The sequence below is a fragment of the Natator depressus genome, chromosome 9, assembly GCF_965152275.1.
Source record: "Natator depressus isolate rNatDep1 chromosome 9, rNatDep2.hap1, whole genome shotgun sequence".
Lineage (NCBI taxonomy): Eukaryota > Metazoa > Chordata > Testudines > Cheloniidae > Natator > Natator depressus.
In genome coordinates, this window is record NC_134242.1 from 1,515,970 (window position 1) to 1,534,802 (window position 18,833).

Here is an 18,833-nt window from a genome sequence, read left to right on the forward strand (position 1 = left end):
GGGGCTGGCCCGAGCCACTTGCCTGAGCGCGCCTGCTCCCCGTGCAAGGCTGGGGCTGGCATTGCTGCTTGCCCGAGCCCTGCGTCATTCTCCCCCCTCCCCTGACCCCCACCGCCTGCACCCGGGGCTGGCATTGTAGCTCAGCATGTTCCTCTGCATCCAACTTTTTTGACAAAAGTGAGCATTTGTCCCATTTGCACGTGTCCCATTTGCATTGGTCCCGTTGGCACTTGCCAGCTGATCACGTTGGCAAGAATAAATGGGACAAACACCCATTTTTGCCAAAAAAGCCGGGATGGCTGGAACAGGGCTTAAAGAAGGGACTGTTCCGGTCAAAACCCTAAAAAACCCCAACCTCTTGACGAAAATAAATGAGCTCTAGCAATTAGAGTGTGATGATGTTTCAAAAAGAGATTTTGCAGATACATTTAGGTGTTAATATTTTCATAAATGTGAATGATGCTGCTGGGTCTCAATGACCGCTTCCATTTTACTGATACTACAGAACAGGAAATTTGTTCCCTGTAATATGGGACCGAGGAAATACCACTCAGCATCTGAAAGTTTCCTTTGAGTTACTGCACGGAAACCCTCAGCCAAATTTTTGTGCCTCAGGCTATACCCAGATAGTGATAGTACTTACCCTTGATTGTTAATTTATTGTCCTAAGAGGCACTTCATATTTTTGTGTAATTTGTTCTTCATTGTAACAAGAGAGTACTCTGAATATTGCTTCCTACTAGGAGGCGAGGGGACTTTTTCCAGTTGCCACAGTAACCGCTGTCTTTGGAGCGTGGTTGGGGATTTTTTGGGCTGTGTCTCATGCTAGTGTTTCACCAGCTGTACATAAGCGTTACGGGGGTAGCCCTACTTCCCAACAATGTGTTCCCAAGTACCATTTGGGTGAGAAGTACCTTCTTACGATTAGAGGTTTGGCTGTATTACATTTTAAGATGAAATAGGAGTAACGTAGTTCATTCCTTCCTCCCATTCCCAACTACCCCCTTTTTATTTCCTCCCCAGAGAATTAAAACCATTTGTCAGTCAGCCTGATTTAAATCAGCAATTTAAATCATGCATTAAATCTCCAAGTAGACAATGTTGATTTAAGTCCTCGATTTGGATCAACTTGTACTTGTTATTTTCTAAAGAAGATGCTTTTTCATTGATTGCATAATAATCGTTAAAACGTGCTAATTTACAGCTAAATAGAGCCTTTACTCGAGATTTGGTACATCTTTTTGCTGCCTGGGAGGGTACACTATAACTATATACATTTACTGAAGCAATTATACAGCTTAATATGTTCAGATTATTATTAATTGCACATTTTAGTATGTTAGAAAATGGTGAATGATATGCTATTTTATAGATAATTAACCTTTTGCTCATGATTTGTGTCAAGTTGCATTAGGATGGTAACTGAAATTTAAGTAAACACCCAAAACAGCATCTAAAATTTATTTTTATTAAACAAAACAAGCCCTTACTACAATACATGACCTATAGTGCCCTATTTATAAAGCTTGACCTAAAAATTAGATGTTTTACCTGTGATTCTTTCTTCATATAGAAAAGCAGTCTTCAACTCAAAGATTTTGATAGAGGCTCATGTATTCAGCATTTTTTTTATTGTTTTAAGATATTATAGTAAGTTTAGGTCTTAACATATTTTGTATTAAATTCAGATGTCATTTTAACAGGTTTATTTTAAAAAACTATGTAATTTAAATAAAATAAAAAAGAAGATTTAAATCAATTTTTTTTTCAAAAAATTATCAATTGTATCCACCCTAGTTTGTTGTCTGATTGTGAGCAGAAAGAAGAATACTAAACTGTTCACAGCTGTTGTTGGGGCGTAGAGCAGGCTTGCATGCCATGTTCCCTTACATCTTCAGAACCATGGACCAGAACCGGGTCCTTAAAAACTAAAGGTTAGATTGTAACGTAAGTTTCCCTGCATAACTGTCTCAGGAGCAGTCTAGGGAGGAGTCTGTTTCTGTATTGCAGTGTTTTTAAATTGGTGTGTATGTAGCACTTCTATGGGTTTTAATGAGTCTATGTGCATCGGACTGAACAAAGCAGTTGCCACAATATAGTAAATAAACTTTTTTGAACCCTCACCCTAGCAAAGAAAAGGAGGAAAAACCTTTGAAATATGACACATTTATCTGCCACAGTTTGTAACAAGTTACTACTGAATTTTTCAGCCAAAGCAATTAAGGATATCTTTGTTCATTATTTGTTTCCCTGTTTCCGTACAGGAGATTTATGGTTATAATCGGTGCCTCTGGAAGCTAGTTTTAGTTGCTATAGGGGTGTTTTGTACTGGTGGCTTCCTCCTCCTTCTCCTCTACTGGATGCCTGAGTGGCGTGTGAGAGCAACGTGCAAAAGGACTACACTTAAAGACTGTGAAGTGGTGCTACTGAGAACGACTGTAAGTTTTTACACTGAGCGTGCTCTAGTTTTGTGAATGCAGTGATTGAATAGAAAAGTTAGAGGTAGTAGTTATCAGCTCTTGGGCTAGTGGTATTACTTTCTTTGCATCACGGTTTATAAATAAATGACGGGTGTAGTTTGCCAGTTGTAAGCAAATTGAAAACTTGAAGGAGGCTTTGGGGTAAATGAAATCATGAGGATTTCAGAAAAAATACTCCATTTACTATGAAAATTGTAGAAGGTTGTACTCTGCTTGTGTAGCTTTGTGTGTGAGAAGAATGGTGAATATCCAAAGGACATTTGCTGTTTTTAGTAAGGACTTTTGATATTTTAGTATTTTGTGTTTGCCTAAATAAGTAATAGAAACTAAATAGCATTCAGTGAAACTTTTAACATCTTCGCTAAGAGGATTTTTCAAAAGGTTTGATAGTCAAGCACTCATTATTCCACATTGTTTGCATTCATAACTCTATTAAATGGTTGAGAAAAATAAATATCAAGAAATTGAATTTACTCTCAAGAAGGGATGATTATAAGGTAGGTGCACAGGCAAAATATATGAAAAATGTACAGACAATATCTTGAGTGTCCTTTTTAGCTAAAGAAATATTACTGTAGAATTTAATTTGTGTATGTAAACGTCTAAAGAAGACTAGTGTCCTCCAAGGTTTACTCCTCATATCCTACTTTTCGTATATACTCGATCATAAGCCCGTTCGTTTATAAGACCCCCACAAAATGGATAAGTAAAAATAGAAAATTTTTATGACCCATTCATAAGCCGACCCTATAATTCAGGGGTTGGCAAACTTTGGCTCCTGGCCCGTCAGGGTAAGCTGCTGGCGGGCCGGGCCAGTTTGTTTACCTGGAGCGTCCGCAGGCATGGAGCCCCGCAGCTCCCATTGGCCGTGGTTTGTCGTTCCAGGACAATGGGGGTTGTGGGAAGCAGTGCGGGCCGAGGAACGTGCTGGTCATCTCTTCCTGCAGCCCCCTTTGGCCTGGAATGGGGGGGGAAGCTGGGGGTCAGGGGAGTAACACCCATGACCACCCCCCACATGACCCCACCCTGCCCCTAGTCCGGGACCTCCCCACATAACCTCTCCCCATGTAATCAATCCCTGCCCCACCCCTAGCCTGGAACCCCCATGCTCTCCCTATCGCATCCCATCCCTTCCCATCTTACCTGGGGCGGTGTAGGGGAGGATGTCTCTGGCCTGGCTGGAGCTGCTCCAGCGGGCGGCTCGGCCGCAGCCTGCCAGCCCCGGAGCTGCAGCTGCTTCAGAGGCTGTGGGGGAGAGCAGTGTGGCCGGAAGCGGAGAGACTCTGGCCCCACCTCTTCCCTTCTGGCTCTGCTGGCTGTGCTGCCTCTCCTTGCCCCCTCTGTTGGGGGGCGGGGGCGTGTCCCACCTCTCCCTCTCTATACCCGTTCATAAGCCGACCCCCTTCTCCGATGCTTTCCTTTTTTACCAAAAAAATTCGCCTTATGAATGAGTATATACGGTAGTTTTCTTTTGTATAGAAGATTTCAGGAACTGATTAGACCTAGGTTTTGGAAGGCTGTGAGCTGAGGCTGTTGATGCACTGGCCTTAGAGTTTTGTATAGCATAATATAGAGGTTCTCAAGCTACCGTCAGTGGTGTGCAGAGCAGCTTCTGTCACAATGGTGCAGCATCCATCACACATCTAACAGTAATGCTTTCTTCTAGTTGTGGCCCTTGTTCAGGACTGCTGGGATTTCCAGCAGTTTTTTTGCTCATTTCTAACCCTTAAGAAAGCTCTGCACCTCTTTTCATGTCTGTCTTTCTCCAGTGTTTCTTTGGTATAAATTCAGCAGTGAACAAATGTGCAGATAACACCAAATTGGAGAGGTAGTCTATATGGAAGAGGACAGAAGTAAACTACAAAGTGACATGGAGAGGTTAGAGCATCAGGGATTGCAGGTTATGAGTGGATATCTGGTATTAATTACTTACTTAAATCAATGTCAAGTCCTGTAGAAAGGAAGAGGATATAAACAGGAGAAGTGCAAAATATGGGGACAAAGCTATACAACACCATCTTCATATTAAAACAAGATTATTGCACCCATTCTACTTATTCCCACATATATTACATACGAAAATGTCTCTGGCACTCCAGGGGCTAGAAGTAGGTGTTATGGATCCCATTGGGAAACTGGAAATTTCCCTCTTCCAATGGTATAAAGCTTGTGTATAGAAAAGCTTGTTACGACCCAAGGCTAGATCTTGCTTGTCTTGGGCTTTGGTCCGGTGTAATTTTAGGGAAGATGCCATGTTTTTCAGGATGAAGTTTCTCTGGCAGATTAATTTCAAAATAAAATGGTACCTGCTGTCTGTTAATGAATTTTGGAAGCTAGAATAGGGCCCAGAGTAGTAGGTTTCCTGGGCAGGAGGAGGCAGACAAAGGTGTGGAGTGAATTTATCACATAATTCTGCAATTTATCACATGGCTTTGCCACTTCACATGGACATTGTGACGGGTTGGGTCACAGAAACCCCTTTTGTGACTGCCACCTGATGTGCTGAGACTACCTCTGAGCCTGTTTTCCCTGTCAGCTTGGGACTTCAGTGCCCTGCCTGGTTGTGCCAGACACGCTAGCCTGCTACAAACACAGACCCAGATCTGAACCCTGTCCCCCAAAAGCTGCAGGCTTAACTGAAAACAGCTTAAGAAGTGTTCCTGTCTCCAGCACTCAGATACCCAACTGCCAATGGGGTCCAAACCGCAAATATATCCATTTTACCCTGTATAAAGCTTATACAGGGTAAACTCATAAATTGTTTGCCCTCTATAACACTGATAGAGAGGTATGCACAGCTGTCCGTCCCCCCCCCGTATAAACATATACTCTGGGTTAATTAATAAGTAAAAAGTGATTTTATTAAATACAAAATTTAGGATTTAAATGGTTCCAAGTAATAACAGACTGAACAAAGTACATTGCCAAGCAAAATAAAATAAAACACGCAAGTCTAAGCCTAATACAGTAAGAAAGTGATACTGGTAAATCTTACCCTCAGAGATGTTCCAATAAGCTTCTTTTACAGACTAGCCTCCTTCTAGTCTGGGTCCAGCAATCACTCTCACCCCTGTAGGTACTGTCCTTTGTCCCAGTTTCTTTCAGGTATCCTTTGGGGGTGGAGAGGCTACCTCTTGAGCCAGCTGAAGACAAAATGGAGGGGTCTCTCAGGGCTTTATATAGTTTCTCTCTTGTGGGTAGAAACCCTCCCTCTCCCTGTGTAGAATCCCTCTACAAGATGGAGTTTTGGAGTCACCTGGGCAAGTCATATGTCCATGCATGACTTAGTTCTCTACAGAACGTTCCCTGGAAATCTTAGATGTGGATTGGCTTCTATCAAAGTCTATTGTCAGATTAAGTGTTTCTTGATTGGGCACTTACTGAGAATAGTCTTTGCTCAAGAAGCTGACCAAATGCTTCACTGAGGCTACTTAAAATCAAACAAGTACACAGCCAATATTCAGAACTTTGAATACAAAAATGATACATGCATACAAATAGGGTGAATATATTCAGTAGATCATAAACTTTGCAGAGATATGTTACATGGCACATGTAGCCTAAAACATATTCCAGTTATGTCCATATTTACATTCATAAGCATATTTCTTTAAAGCATTATGGGGTGCAACGTCACAGACATCACCTCCACATTTGGGAGTGCTATGCATGTATTTATTAATCCCCCCACCCCATACTTTTAAAAATTAAGGTTGAAAGTTTTTGCAGAACACTCACAAAAAGTGCCATAATTTCTATACAATATATGTTATACTTCAGAATAGCTCAGAAATAGGAAAACATGGAGATGAATAGTTAAAGGGTGCGGCCGTTTCACTCATGCCATTCCTTCTGTGTTTCCTATCCCCTATACAAGTGACACCTCCCCACTTAGCGTAAACCAGTCCCCCTTGTTCTCTGAAATAATAAATTATTGTTGAATATATGGAAGAAATACCATGCCATTTATTTATAAAAAACGAAAGATTTCAAAACTAAGTCTGAGGGTTCACTAGCACACACCAGAGCTTTGAAAGTTTTCTGCTAGTGTTATGTGGAGTTAGAGTGGTAAAATGTTTTTATAAATAAAAGGGAAAACCTTGTCCTTGGGGTAATTTGTTATCAATCCCATGGTATCTTTCATTTCTGTAAGTATATGTGGACCTTGCTAATTGACTTGTTTTCCAACTGACATTGGTACTTATTAAAGAAAAGAAAAATGTCCCTAGGTTCACTTTTATGCATCCTTACAAGGTATTAAACAGTATTCTGCAATTTGTTTCTCTATTAACAATTTTTTTCTTTGTTAGGATGAATTCAGGATATGGTTTTGTGCGAGGATTCGTATTGTGCTTTCTCGGGGAGACAACCCATTACAGAATCCTCAATCTATTGAAGACAAAGTTTCAAATGGCCATAGTGATCATTTATGTGAAAGCCCTGCTGAAGAGAATAGAAACGACCCGAACAAATATTCTCCTGTAAGTGGACCTGTGGTATCTGAATCCTTAATCTTCAAGGCAGCTATGAAAAGAATATATATTATGCACACACAGTACAATACATGTGATCTGCTTAGACTGCCAAAGAAGTCAGTTGGTTGAGGTAGGGAAATGTGCTCTTATATTTTAAGTCACAAAGTATAACAGATCTTGTGTGTCAGTATATTGTGGGATTAATGAAAGAATAAGACTATTGAAAAGTAAACGATCTTGTATAAAATATATTGTCAGTATAGCAGAGAGCACACAGGGAAACATTTTGTATTTCATTTTTAAAACTTATAGTGTACCTAATTTAAGTTCAGTTTTGTTATAAATTTTTAACAGTGATACTAAATTAAATAGAAATCAGGTGTTGAACAATGCCAGCTTAATACTTAAAGGCATGTGTTTGCCTTACAGATTCGCTATTTCACACACCACAGCGTAAAATATTTCTGGAATGATGCAGTCCAAAGTTTTGACTTCAAAAAGTAAGAATACTTCTTTTTTACCCTTGCCTTGCAGAGCAAGTATACAAATTTTTTTGGCAGCCATAACTGTGTTCCCAAAAAGCTTATAAAAAATGACAGTATTCCAGTACTGTTTTCCAATTCTGTTTTCTTGTGAATCTTTCTCTGGTTTGAGCCTTTTCCATCTCCCTAATGAACTTCAGGACTTTCTTGATTGCTAGCAGGGGTCTTGTATAATCCACTGACTAGCACACCACATCTCTAAGAGTATAGTTGAGCCTGGGGCTGGCCTGTGCCAGCTGACTTGGGCTTGCAGAATTGGGCTGTGGGGCTGGTTTATTGCAGTGTAGACGTTCCAGCTCTGGTTGAGCCTGGACATCTATGCTGCAATTAAATAGCCCTGCGAGCCCAAGTCATCTGGCATAGGCCAGCCATGAGTTTTTAACTGCAATCTAGACATACCCTAAGAAGGCTTGGTTTGTTGTTGGGGAAGGGGTGTAGCCTACTGACATGTTCTGTGCCCCACTGTATGTGTGTTCCTCCTTCCCGGCCCATATTGAGCCATCCTGCCCTGAGGCACTGCTGGAGTTGGTGAGAATTCTGCATGTGAAATGTGAGTAAGCTTAGGTCCTCTGTCTGGATCATGGGTCTAGGTGCTCAAAACTCTCTCAACCACTGTTTTGAATGACTTCCACTTCCTGGGATCACAGCATTGGGGCCTATCACTTCTGAGACTTTTTATTTACATCTTATTTTGAGTAGAATCTGGTTGTAAATACCTTAGCGATAACTCTGTTCTGGTGCCCTACAGAGCTGATAAGAGTAATTTCCTCTTTAATTTGAGTTAAGTTAGGAGAATATTTCTATAACTTTTGATTCCTGGAGGGTGTGCTCTTGAGTGAGTCCACTCTGATTTACTTCTACGTATCCCCTGTGCTCTAGGTCACTTGTGACTTTTTTGTAGTGATCTGCAGTCTAAATTAGAGATGTAGGGGGAAAATGTAGAGGTCAAAGAGGTTAAGAGGGAGCTTCACTCATTTCCCAAAGGCAGGCAAGCCTGTGGATGCAAGCTGTTTCAGAGGCCCAGCATTAAGTGACATTTCTTTTTTTTTTTTTTTTTTTGCAACCATTCAATATAGAGCTCACAGTGGAGGAATTCCCACCTCCTTATATTGCTGTTCAGTCAGGTCCAAAGCAGAGGTAGGGAGGGATTTCACCCCAGTGGCCAGTTATCCAGCTCTCCGTAAATGTACCCCAGCCATTCCACATTAATCCTGCTTCTGAGCTGGAACTCTCTCATTAATAATAGAACGCAGTATGAGATTGGTCTGAAAATCGTTGACCTAACAGTGCTTCCAGATAGAGTTACAGCCCCAGCTGCTCTTACTGAGCGTTATTCACTCCACCGCCTCCCTTATTCAGTAGCAGTGCAGAAGGCATTGGGGTTCAAGAAGAAAGTTACCAATGTCAAGCCCTGCAGACAAGCTTTTCCTTTCATGCTGAAAGGCAAAATGAACACATGGTCCCGTTTTTCCACTTTCCAACAGCAGCTTGCTACAGTTAGCAAAAATAACGAAAACCCCACTATTAAGGAACTTTGCTACGTAAGTGAAAGCCTGTCAGTCATGTTGCCCCACAAACACTTCTTGCTTTCTAAAGAAATCTGTAAAAAAAAGTAGCATGAAAAGTTAGCAAAACCACTACATCAGAGTACAAGTAGTGATAAAACTGTAAGGGAACTTACTGTCTTTTTTGGGGACAAAAATATATATCTTGGCTAGTTTCAGTTGTGTGCAAAGATCTTGTAACTGGAAGTCTGTATTCAATCCCGAAATTTACCTTAATTAGAAGTAATGTGGCAGCAATGCCTACAGGTAATTGCCCAGCACTTTGCATTATAGGACCCTATTTTCCGTTGCTTGCAGTTTGCCAGACTTAAACTGCTCAGGGTGGATTTTCCGTGAGAGGTGTCTGCCTCAGGTGTGGGTGGCGGTTTTTGTTTGTTTGTTTTTACTTTCAACTAAAACAGGTTCATCTGTTTCAGACAATGAGATTAGGGGAAATAATTTTTTTCTTCCTCTGTTAAAAATCCCCACAAACAAAACTGCCAGTTGTTTGATTAAGAAGCTTTACCTCTTCCATGCTTTGGAGCAGACATATGAAATTGGCAGAGCAGGCCGCCTGTGTGTCATGGATGTCTTTTGCTGTTTCTATGAAAAAGCCTCTGAAAAATCTGTTTGCATGTGTTTAGAAGAAGTTTGTTAGAGCTTGGCTGCTAAATTCTCTGAAGATTCCATCTGCGCCGAACATACTTCATCCCTGCACAGCTCCTACCTGCTGAATTGGACTGCGCATATGCCATTCCCACAGAGTACATTAGGGTGCTCCATCCCCGGGCTTCAGGAGCTGAGTAGGGTTTCCTGTGCAGTTGCTCATCCCATCTGCCAGGACTGCTGTGGCACTAGGCACAAGAACTCTGTACATGAGACTTTCTCTCCTGTGCTCTGGGAGTGAAGCAGGGTTGTGTAGTGAATGAGGTGGTTGTCAGTGTAAGACCCCTGTCTCATTTGTTGCACAAGTTGGAAAGTGCATAGTGAATGTGGCAGGGAATTGCAGGAAGAGAAAAGATGGCATTGTTGTTAAGGCCTCCCTTGGGGAATTTAATTCTATCCTGGCCTCTGCCACAGAGTTCCTATGTGATTCTGGGCAAGTCACATCAACCAGAATTTCTCTGCTGGCCACCATGTGTTCCTCATTTTCCTTGTACCCAACTTAACACGCCTGGGGTCATATTTGCAGCAGAGCTAAGCGTTCACAACTATATATGAGGTGCATGGGAGCTCTGCTGTCCAACATATAAAGTGCTATAAAATGCTAAGTATTTTGAAAAATCAGGCCGGAGGCTTCTTAAATTGATTGTCCAAAGTTAATGGACACTTTTGACAATTTTGGCCTTAATCTCTGTGTCCAGTTCCTCATTTTGTACATGAGGAAACTTACCACCTCACTTCACAGGAATGTTGTGAAGATAAGGTCATTAATCTTTGTAAATAGGTAAAATGATACTATGAGCACTATAGAAAACCCATGAGGAAACTAATAATTCTGTATTTAGGGTAGTGTTTGGATGATGTGCAGTAAATACATGGGGCCACACACTGAATGATGAAGATAAAAAGAAATATTGAATCCATCCTGTGCACTGAATGAGGCAGAGGCCCTGTGGGAAAATTGGTATGTCATATAATTTAAAAATGAGTCATATGCACAATGGGGTTGAGTTAAGGTTGTATGTGGGGATAGAAGGAAACAATGAGACAATATTGGCCAGCAGAATGGGCTGTGGTTTCACTGTACCAGTGGCTGTCAATTTTTGTAGGCCTCATGGAAAAGAATTTTAAAGAGGATTTGAATAATAATTTATAGGTCAAAGCTAATCAATATCATATCCATTTTATTAAATGCAAATTAATTCAATTCTTGCCTGTTTCTTTTGGAAGCGTCCAATACTCGTTACACGGGTGTTTAAAATAAAACTTTAAATTTAAAAATAAGTGATGTAAAACCAAAGGGCAGATGTGACCTAACCAAGCAGTGAATTCAGGGGCCTTCTGCTCAGTCTTTAATTTACCTTATTGATATTTGCAATAACTAGGCAAAAATGAGTGGAATGACATTCATAATGGACTGTTTTTTAATATTATTCTTGTATAATGCAACTTAAACTTCTAATAAAAATGTGTGGTCTTTACAGTTCTTAAGCATCTTAATGGGATATTTTAAAAAAGGATTTTAGCTAAGAAGCTTGATTCTGAGAACTTGTTTAATTTCTACAATTATTTTAGGGGACTGGATGAGTCTACTTCCTGCTCTTCAATTCATAATGAACATAGTACAGGGTTGACGAAGGAGGTGCATGACTACAGGTAATACAATATTCAGACTAAAATATGAATGTAAGAGATGTCAGAAAGGTACATGGTTATTAGATAGCTGTGTTTATGGTATTTCTCATAAATGAATAAAATTAAGTGTGATCAGTGTGTGTGGTTTGGATGTTAAACTTCCCTTCAGAAGAACACTTTACATGTATAGCCTTGAATTGAGAAATCATATTAAATTTGAGTGGTCTCCTTTGTGGTTGCTTATATCAGCATTGAATATAGATAGAAATGTTTTTTTCTAGTCTCTTAAACTGTGTTCATGTCAGATCATTTTTTCAGCAATAGTATTACCATTAACAGTGGAATCAGCAGTGCCTATTGTCTTTGAAAAATAAAGGCTTTAATTGCTTAATTCCTGGCAGGAAATTCTTGTGATGCTTAATCATCTTTTCAAATCCACAAATTGTCAAAAGATTCAGAAATCAATTGCGAATACAATAAGCTGGCTAAGAGATATGACAGGGCTGTTATGAGCTAGCGAGGTGAAGGTGATAAAGTTGGGAGGAAACTGGGTTTGGTGAACACAATGGAGCAAAGTGTATACATCTTGGAACAAAGAATCTAGGCTGTGGTAACAGAATGGGGGACTCTATCCTGGGAAGCAGTGACTCTGAACAAGATTTGAGGGCTGTGGTGCTGTCTCAGGGCCCTTTAAATCTAGCCCCTTTTCCTGGGCTTTTAACCTAGCCGTGTCCCCTTTTCAGGGCTTGGGACACTCCAGCACTGCCCGGAGCGGGAACCCAGGCCCACCCACTACTCAGGGTCTCAACCCAGGGACCTTATACACAGCAGCCACTTAGTGCTTCCTTTACTTGATTGCTGCTACATTCCCTGGGCCTCATCCCACCTGACCTCTTTACTTCTGTCTGGTACCTTAGGACTAGAGTTCTCAGAGCCTCTCACTCCCAGGTTTAGCAAATGCGGCCCATCGAGCTCCTTTGACTACAGAGGAGCACCCTTCTGGTCTCAGCCAGGGACTGGCCCTTTTATCTGAGCCTGCTGGGCTCTGATTGGCTGCTTCCACAAGGCCCATCTAGGTGGGCCTGGAGGACCCATCTCTGCTGCTCCTTCCTGGGATAGAGTGTGGTGGGACCTTGGGGCCTCCAGCAGGTGCCTCAAAGTGCCTGGTACACCCCATCCCACTTATCTTCAGAAAAACGGTAATTAATAAATAGGAATTTTGTTTCAACTTCTGACTTTTAAGTGTATTTTATAAGATAGGTAGGGTGTTTGCCCATTTCCAGTCCTCTGGAATGTCACCTGTCCTCCATGAGTTCTTGATGATTGCCTCAGCTAGTTTCTTAAAGTATCCGAGGATTAATTTTGTCAGGCCCTGCCAACTTGAATATATCTAACTTATCTAAATATTCTTTAATCTGTTCTTTCCCTATTCTGGCTTGTGTTCCTTCCCCCTTGTAGTTGATATTAATTGGGTTAAGCATCTGGTTACAATGAACCTTTTTAGCAAAGACCTGAAGCAAAAATAGGCATTAAACTCTAAGCAGACTTCTTGGTGTCATATTAGCTTGCTTTCCCCATTAAATAGTGGACCTATGCTTTCCTTTGTCTTTCTCTTGCTTATAAGAATATAAGAATGGCCATACTGGGTCAGAGCAATGGTCCATCTAGCCCAGTATCCTGTTTTCCCACAGTGGCTGGTGCCATATGCTTTAGAGGGAGGGAGCAGAACAGGATATTTTGAGTGATTGTTGCCCTGTTGTCCAGTCCTAACTTTTAGCAGTCAGAGGTGTAGGGACACCCAGAGCACGGGGTTGCATTCATGACCATGTTGGCTAATAGCCACTGCTGGACCTATTCTCCATGAACTTAATTAATTCTTTTTTGAACCCAGCTATACTTTTGGTCTTCACAACATGTCCTGGCAATGAGTTCTGTGTTGTGTGAAGAAGTACTTCCTTTTGTTTGTTTTAAGCCTGCTGACTGTTAATTTCATTGGATGATCCCTGGTTCATGTTTTATGTGAAGGGGTAAATAACACTTCCTTATTTACTTTCTCCACACCAGTCATGATTTCATAGAGCTCTATCATATCTCCCATCAGTTGTCTCTTTTCCAAGCTTTAAGGGTCCCAGTCTGTTTAATCGCTCCTCATATAGAAGCTGTTCCATACCCCTCGTCATTTTTGTTGCTCTTTTCTGTACTTTTTAGAATTCTAATATCCTTTTTGGAGACAGGGTGACCAGAACTACGGGCAGTGTTCATGGTGTGAGTGTACCACAGATTTATGTAGTGGCATCATGATATTTTCTGTCTTATCTGTCCCTTTCCTAATGGTTCCTAACATTCTGGTAGCTTTTTTGACTGCTGAGGCACACTGAGCAGATGTTTTCAGAGAACTCTCCACAATGACTCCAAGATCTCTTTCTTGAATGGTAACAGCTAGTTTAGATCCCATCATTTCATATGTATAGTTGGGATTATGGTTTCCAGTGTGCATTACTTTGCATTTATCAACACTGAATTTCATCTGCCATTTTGTTGCCCAGTCACCGAGATCTCTTTGTAACTCTGCAGCATGCTTTGGACCTAACTAACTTGAGTAAACTCTTCTATTGTAAACTTCTAATGTATTTATAGAGCCTCTTCTTATTGCCTCTAATGACCCTTGCTGGGGTAACTCATTTTGTGCCTTAGCCTTTCTGATTTTCTTCCTGTGTGTTTACACTATTCTTTTGTACTCATCCATAGAAATTTGTCCATGTTTCCACTTTTTGTGTGATTCCTTTTGATTTTCAGGTCATTAAAGAGCTCCTCATGGAGCCATATTGGCCTCTTACTGTCCTTCCTATCTTGCCTTCACATTTGAGTTACTTAGCTGTTGTGCCTTTACTGTTGCTTCTTTGAGAAATGCCAGCTCTTCTGACCTCCTTTTTCCCTTAGATTTTCTTCCCATGGGACCTTACCTACCAGTTCTGTGAGTTTGTCAATGTCTGGTTGTTTTTTTTTAAGTCTATTCTCACTCCTTCCTTTCCTTAAGGTCATGAAACCTATCGTTTCAGCCAGGTTCCCTTCCACCTTCAGATTCGCAACCAGTTCCTCCCTGTTGGTCAGCATCAAGTCTAAAATGGCTGTCCCCCGGCCACTTCCTCCATCGTCCGAAAGAAGTCCCCAGCACATTCCAAGAACTTACTGGACATGTGTTTTGCCATATTACTTTTCCAATAGATATCTGGGTAGTAAAAGTGCCATTATTACCAGGTCTTGTGTTTTGAATATTTCTGTTATTCTAGAAATGCCTAATCCGCCGTCTCCTGGCTTGGTCCATAGTGGGTCCCTATCATGATGTCGCACCTGTTTTTCTCCCTTTTATCTTCACCCAGAGACTTTCAGTTAATCTGCCCCTCAGTTCTTTCAGGACCGCTGAACAGGTGTATATATTCCTGCTGTGTAAGGCAACACCTCCTCCCTTTTGTCCTTGCCTGTCCTTCCTGAACAAGCAATATTCCAGTTATGAGATTTATTCCACCAAGTCTCTGAGATGCCAGTTAAGTCATAATTTAGCTTGTGTACTGAAACTTGCAGTTCTTCGTGTTTGTTCTCCATATTCCTTGCATTGGTGTATAGACTTCTAAGATGGTGAGCAGTTTCCTGTAGAGATTTCCCTCTTGTTACTCCTATGACCCTATTGTAAATTTCCATTTCTCCTCCTCCTCCCCTGCTTCCAACCCTCTTCAGGGTCACCTATTTTAATACTTACCTATGGGCTTTTGTCAGCTGGCCCCTCTGCACCGAGTTTAAAGTCCTCATCGCTAGATTGGCTAGTTAATGTCCCAAAAGGCTCTTCCATTTTTTTGTCAGGTGGACAAAGCAGTCCTCCTTCATGGAAAAGCATCCCATGGTCGAGGAAAGTAAAGCCCTCCTGTCAACGTAATCTGTGTAGCCATGCATTCATCTCCAGGATTTCTGTCCCTGCCTGGGCTCATACCTTCAACTGGCAGGGTGAACGAGAACATCACCTGAGGTCCAGACCCTTTCATCCTCATTCTCAGAGTCCTGTAGTTGTTTTTATCTGCTCAGGGTCATCTCTTGTGCATGTGGTGTTGGCAATGAGGTCACACTTACATGTAGCTTGCTATCCACTGTTATCTCTAAATCTTTCTCTTACTATTTCCGGGTAACCGTTCTTTGGTTTTGTATGTGTTTTTCTTCTTTACAGTTCTATGTTTTCATGTAGCATCACATATTATTATATGTAGATCATTATGTTCATCTCTTCAGGTCACTTTGTGTTTAGGGGTTTTTCTGTTGTATGCTTGGTATCTCTCAGATTTTTTTGGCATCACCAGAAAATTCAGTTGTGGGTCAACGTATATCTAGATCATAAATACCTGAAAGTTCAAGGCCTGCAGTGTCTCCTCCAGACATAATTTTTTTTCTACTCACTGCTGATACATTTGTCTATTATTCATCCTCACCTAGCATTTAAAAGGCTATATTGACTGTGTGAAAGACAATCTAACACTCCCAAATGAATGGAAAGATAAAGTGCTGTAAAATAATTGAGGTTAAAATAGCAGTAGTGTGGTATAAATTATCTACAACCAGAGAGCAACTAACTTTTTGGCTCTCCCTCCATACAGAAAAGTATTCTATGGAGTAAATGAAATTGCCGTGAAAGTGCCTTCCATTTTTAAGCTTCTGATTAAGGAGGTAAGAACTTTTTTTGATTTTAAAAAAAAGTACTATATAGAATTAATAAATATTTGGAGTGTCACTGAATGTGTGAGAGGTTTCAAATGGGGATTATTTTGTATAAAGGAAATTTTAGCCCTTTTCTTCACTAGTGAGATTGACCTTAATATTTCTTAGACTTCCAGATCAGGGAGCGCCAACAGCTGCAGGCTTTGTGGGGCCCAGAGGCCAGTTCTGTAATGCTCTTGTTATTTAGACTCAGATCATGTCAGGGCTCTATAGAGAGAGTTACAGAGCAAAACCCATGCTGCATCTGGCTCTTGCCAGGTCTCTACTCATGAGCACTAAATATACTTGTCACAAACTGTAAACGTGGTAAAGACTCGATAAGAGTATTCACCAGATAAGTGAGTCTAAACTGCATGTTTATCTTCCATTTTTTTTTGTATTTTCTCATGGAGGTACAAACAAATGACTAGAGTTGTTTTGTTTTATGGATCATGTGGTGTTTAAACTCACTGAGCTATCAGTTACTCCTGAAGTTTGGGCTCCTTAGGAAAATAAACTTGCCAGACCTTCAGCTGTGCAGTTGTCTGGATACCAGTTCCCTTGTTAGTCAAGTTAAAATTGTCTTTTTTTCTTGAGGCTGCTGTTAAGTGTTCAGTATCATTGGAAGTAGAGATAGCAAAAGTTGGAGAAAATGTTTTGGCTGACTTCTGCTCTTATTTGCACAGGCTACTCCCATTGACTTCATTGAGAACCGTGTGCCTTTGGAATCTGGCGCTTTTTAAGGAAATCACTCTGTGATTTTGTAATTTACTCTGGCACATGAAGTGAACTGTTAGTGGAAAACAGGACGCACATAGGCAAAACTTTGAAAAAGTTTTGTAAGACAGAAGGAACTGAAAAGCCTAAGTTTCTCCCACTGAGAATAAGTTGAATTTATTTTGGACTAATATAGGAGAAGGGTTACATTTGATGTAACCTTAGTATGTTTTTTTTCTCTCTCTCTCTCTCAGGTTCTAAATCCATTTTACATTTTCCAGCTGTTCAGTGTGATATTGTGGGTCACTGATGAATATTACTACTATGCATTAGCGATTGTGATTATGTCTATGATATCCATTGTTAGCTCACTGTACACCATTAGAAAGGTAAGTTCAAATTAACATAGTTGTCATCACAAATATGATTTTTACTAGAGTACACATTTCAAAATCATTCCCTGAAAACCCTACTTTAAAGTTTTTAACTTCATTGTGTGTGAAATTTTGAGATGAAATTGACTCCAAAGAACTCAGTATTTAAAACAACAAAACAAACCCTACCTCCCCCCTGGCTTTTTTTTTTTTTTTTCCCCCAGAAAGGGAGATAAGACCATTTAGCTATGTTTAAAGTGTATAAGAATCCTTTACCTAAAGTCCTTCACGTGCTCTACGCTGTGGAGATACTGTTTACATTTGCAAAAATTTACCTAACTTATGTGGATTAGTGAGGGTAAGAGAATGGTCCAAGTTATGAAGGTTGGATGCAGTCAGACCTAGAGTTCCTGGGTGCTTGGATTTGGTTTCTCAGTTTGACCCCCATAAACAGATATACAGAGGTCAAACTGAAAAACATGTGGCCTTGGGGTTGGGTCGTGTTGGATGTTTACCTCCTGTTGGCCAAAGGGAGGAATGACACTACAACTCCTAGTTCAGTCTTATGGTTCATTACAACACTTACAGATTGCTTGTTGATACTGGTTGCTCCACCTTGTATGGACGACTCCTCCTCGGAAGAGAGAATGAAGGGGGTTGAGCCTCAGCACTGTCACACAGTGAACTGCAAATCTGGTGATCCGCTTCCAGTGCAGAGATTGGGGTTGCAGTTTACTGAAGTTGAAATTAATGAGATTATCATATAGTTTGTGGGACTCTGAATTCAGAGTCAGGAAGTCTTGACTGAAGACAGAACTACCATGGAACCATTTAAAAGCAATGTTCAATAGTTCGAGGTCAGAGAAGACTTTTGGCTCTTTTTTTTTTTAAAAGAGCAGCAATTAAAGTTCACAATCAAGCTCTGCATTTTTAAAATGTATAGAAATTAGTGAGTATGAATTTTGCATTAGAATTAGAGCAGAGAGAATAATTCATTTTTCAATTTGGGAGCTGAACCGAAAAATATGATGATAAAAAAATCAGTTTGGGTCAATCCAAAATTGAAATTTTTAGATTTCTGACTGAAACAAGAAACGCCCCAAAATTAATTTTGATTTTTACTCCCCAGGACCTGAAGCTGCTGAGTTAAGAGCTATGAAACTGACAGTGTCAGTTTCACTCAGCAGCAGGGGGCTCTTGCAGCTCTGGAGCAGCCCTGCCATGCCCAGCTAGGGACGCCAGGACTCCAGGCCTATGGCTACACTGCAATAAAACACCCCCAGCTGATCGGGCTCATGGGGCTCAGGCTGCAGAACGGTAAAACTGCAGTGTAGACATTCGGGCTCCGTAGACGTTCAGGTCCTGCGAGCCCAAGCCAGCCGTGGTGTTTTATTGCAGTGTAGCAATACCCTAGAGTCCAGAGTTGGAAACCTGGGGCTTCCAGGATTGCCAGGGAGCGGGGAGCCTTGAAGCCCTGGCATGGCAGGTGTGCCCTGAGCCACAGACCCTAGAAATGCCGAAGTCTGCGGCTCTAGGGCAGTTCCCTGGTGGGTCTGCCCTGGAGCTGTGAATCTGGCAGCACTGGGGTCACCAGCACCCTGCCGTGGAAACACTGCCTTGGATTTGCTGAAATGTCATTGAATCCAAATATATTGGGTTCAGC

General features: G+C 41.1%; 1 protein-coding gene across 1 annotated transcript in view; it reads left to right on the top strand.

Annotated features, from left to right (window-relative positions):
* Nucleotides 1–18,833, top strand: part of ATP13A3 (ATPase 13A3) — a 126,429-nt gene that overhangs the window by 58,167 nt on the left and 49,429 nt on the right. Inside the window, exons 4-9 of the mRNA XM_074963319.1 lie at nt 2,265–2,438; nt 6,791–6,961; nt 7,385–7,455; nt 11,280–11,360; nt 15,980–16,049; nt 17,051–17,185. Of these exons, the coding sequence (XP_074819420.1) occupies nt 2,265–2,438; nt 6,791–6,961; nt 7,385–7,455; nt 11,280–11,360; nt 15,980–16,049; nt 17,051–17,185 (702 nt within the window). The remainder of the gene's footprint in view (nt 1–2,264; nt 2,439–6,790; nt 6,962–7,384; nt 7,456–11,279; nt 11,361–15,979; nt 16,050–17,050; nt 17,186–18,833) is intronic.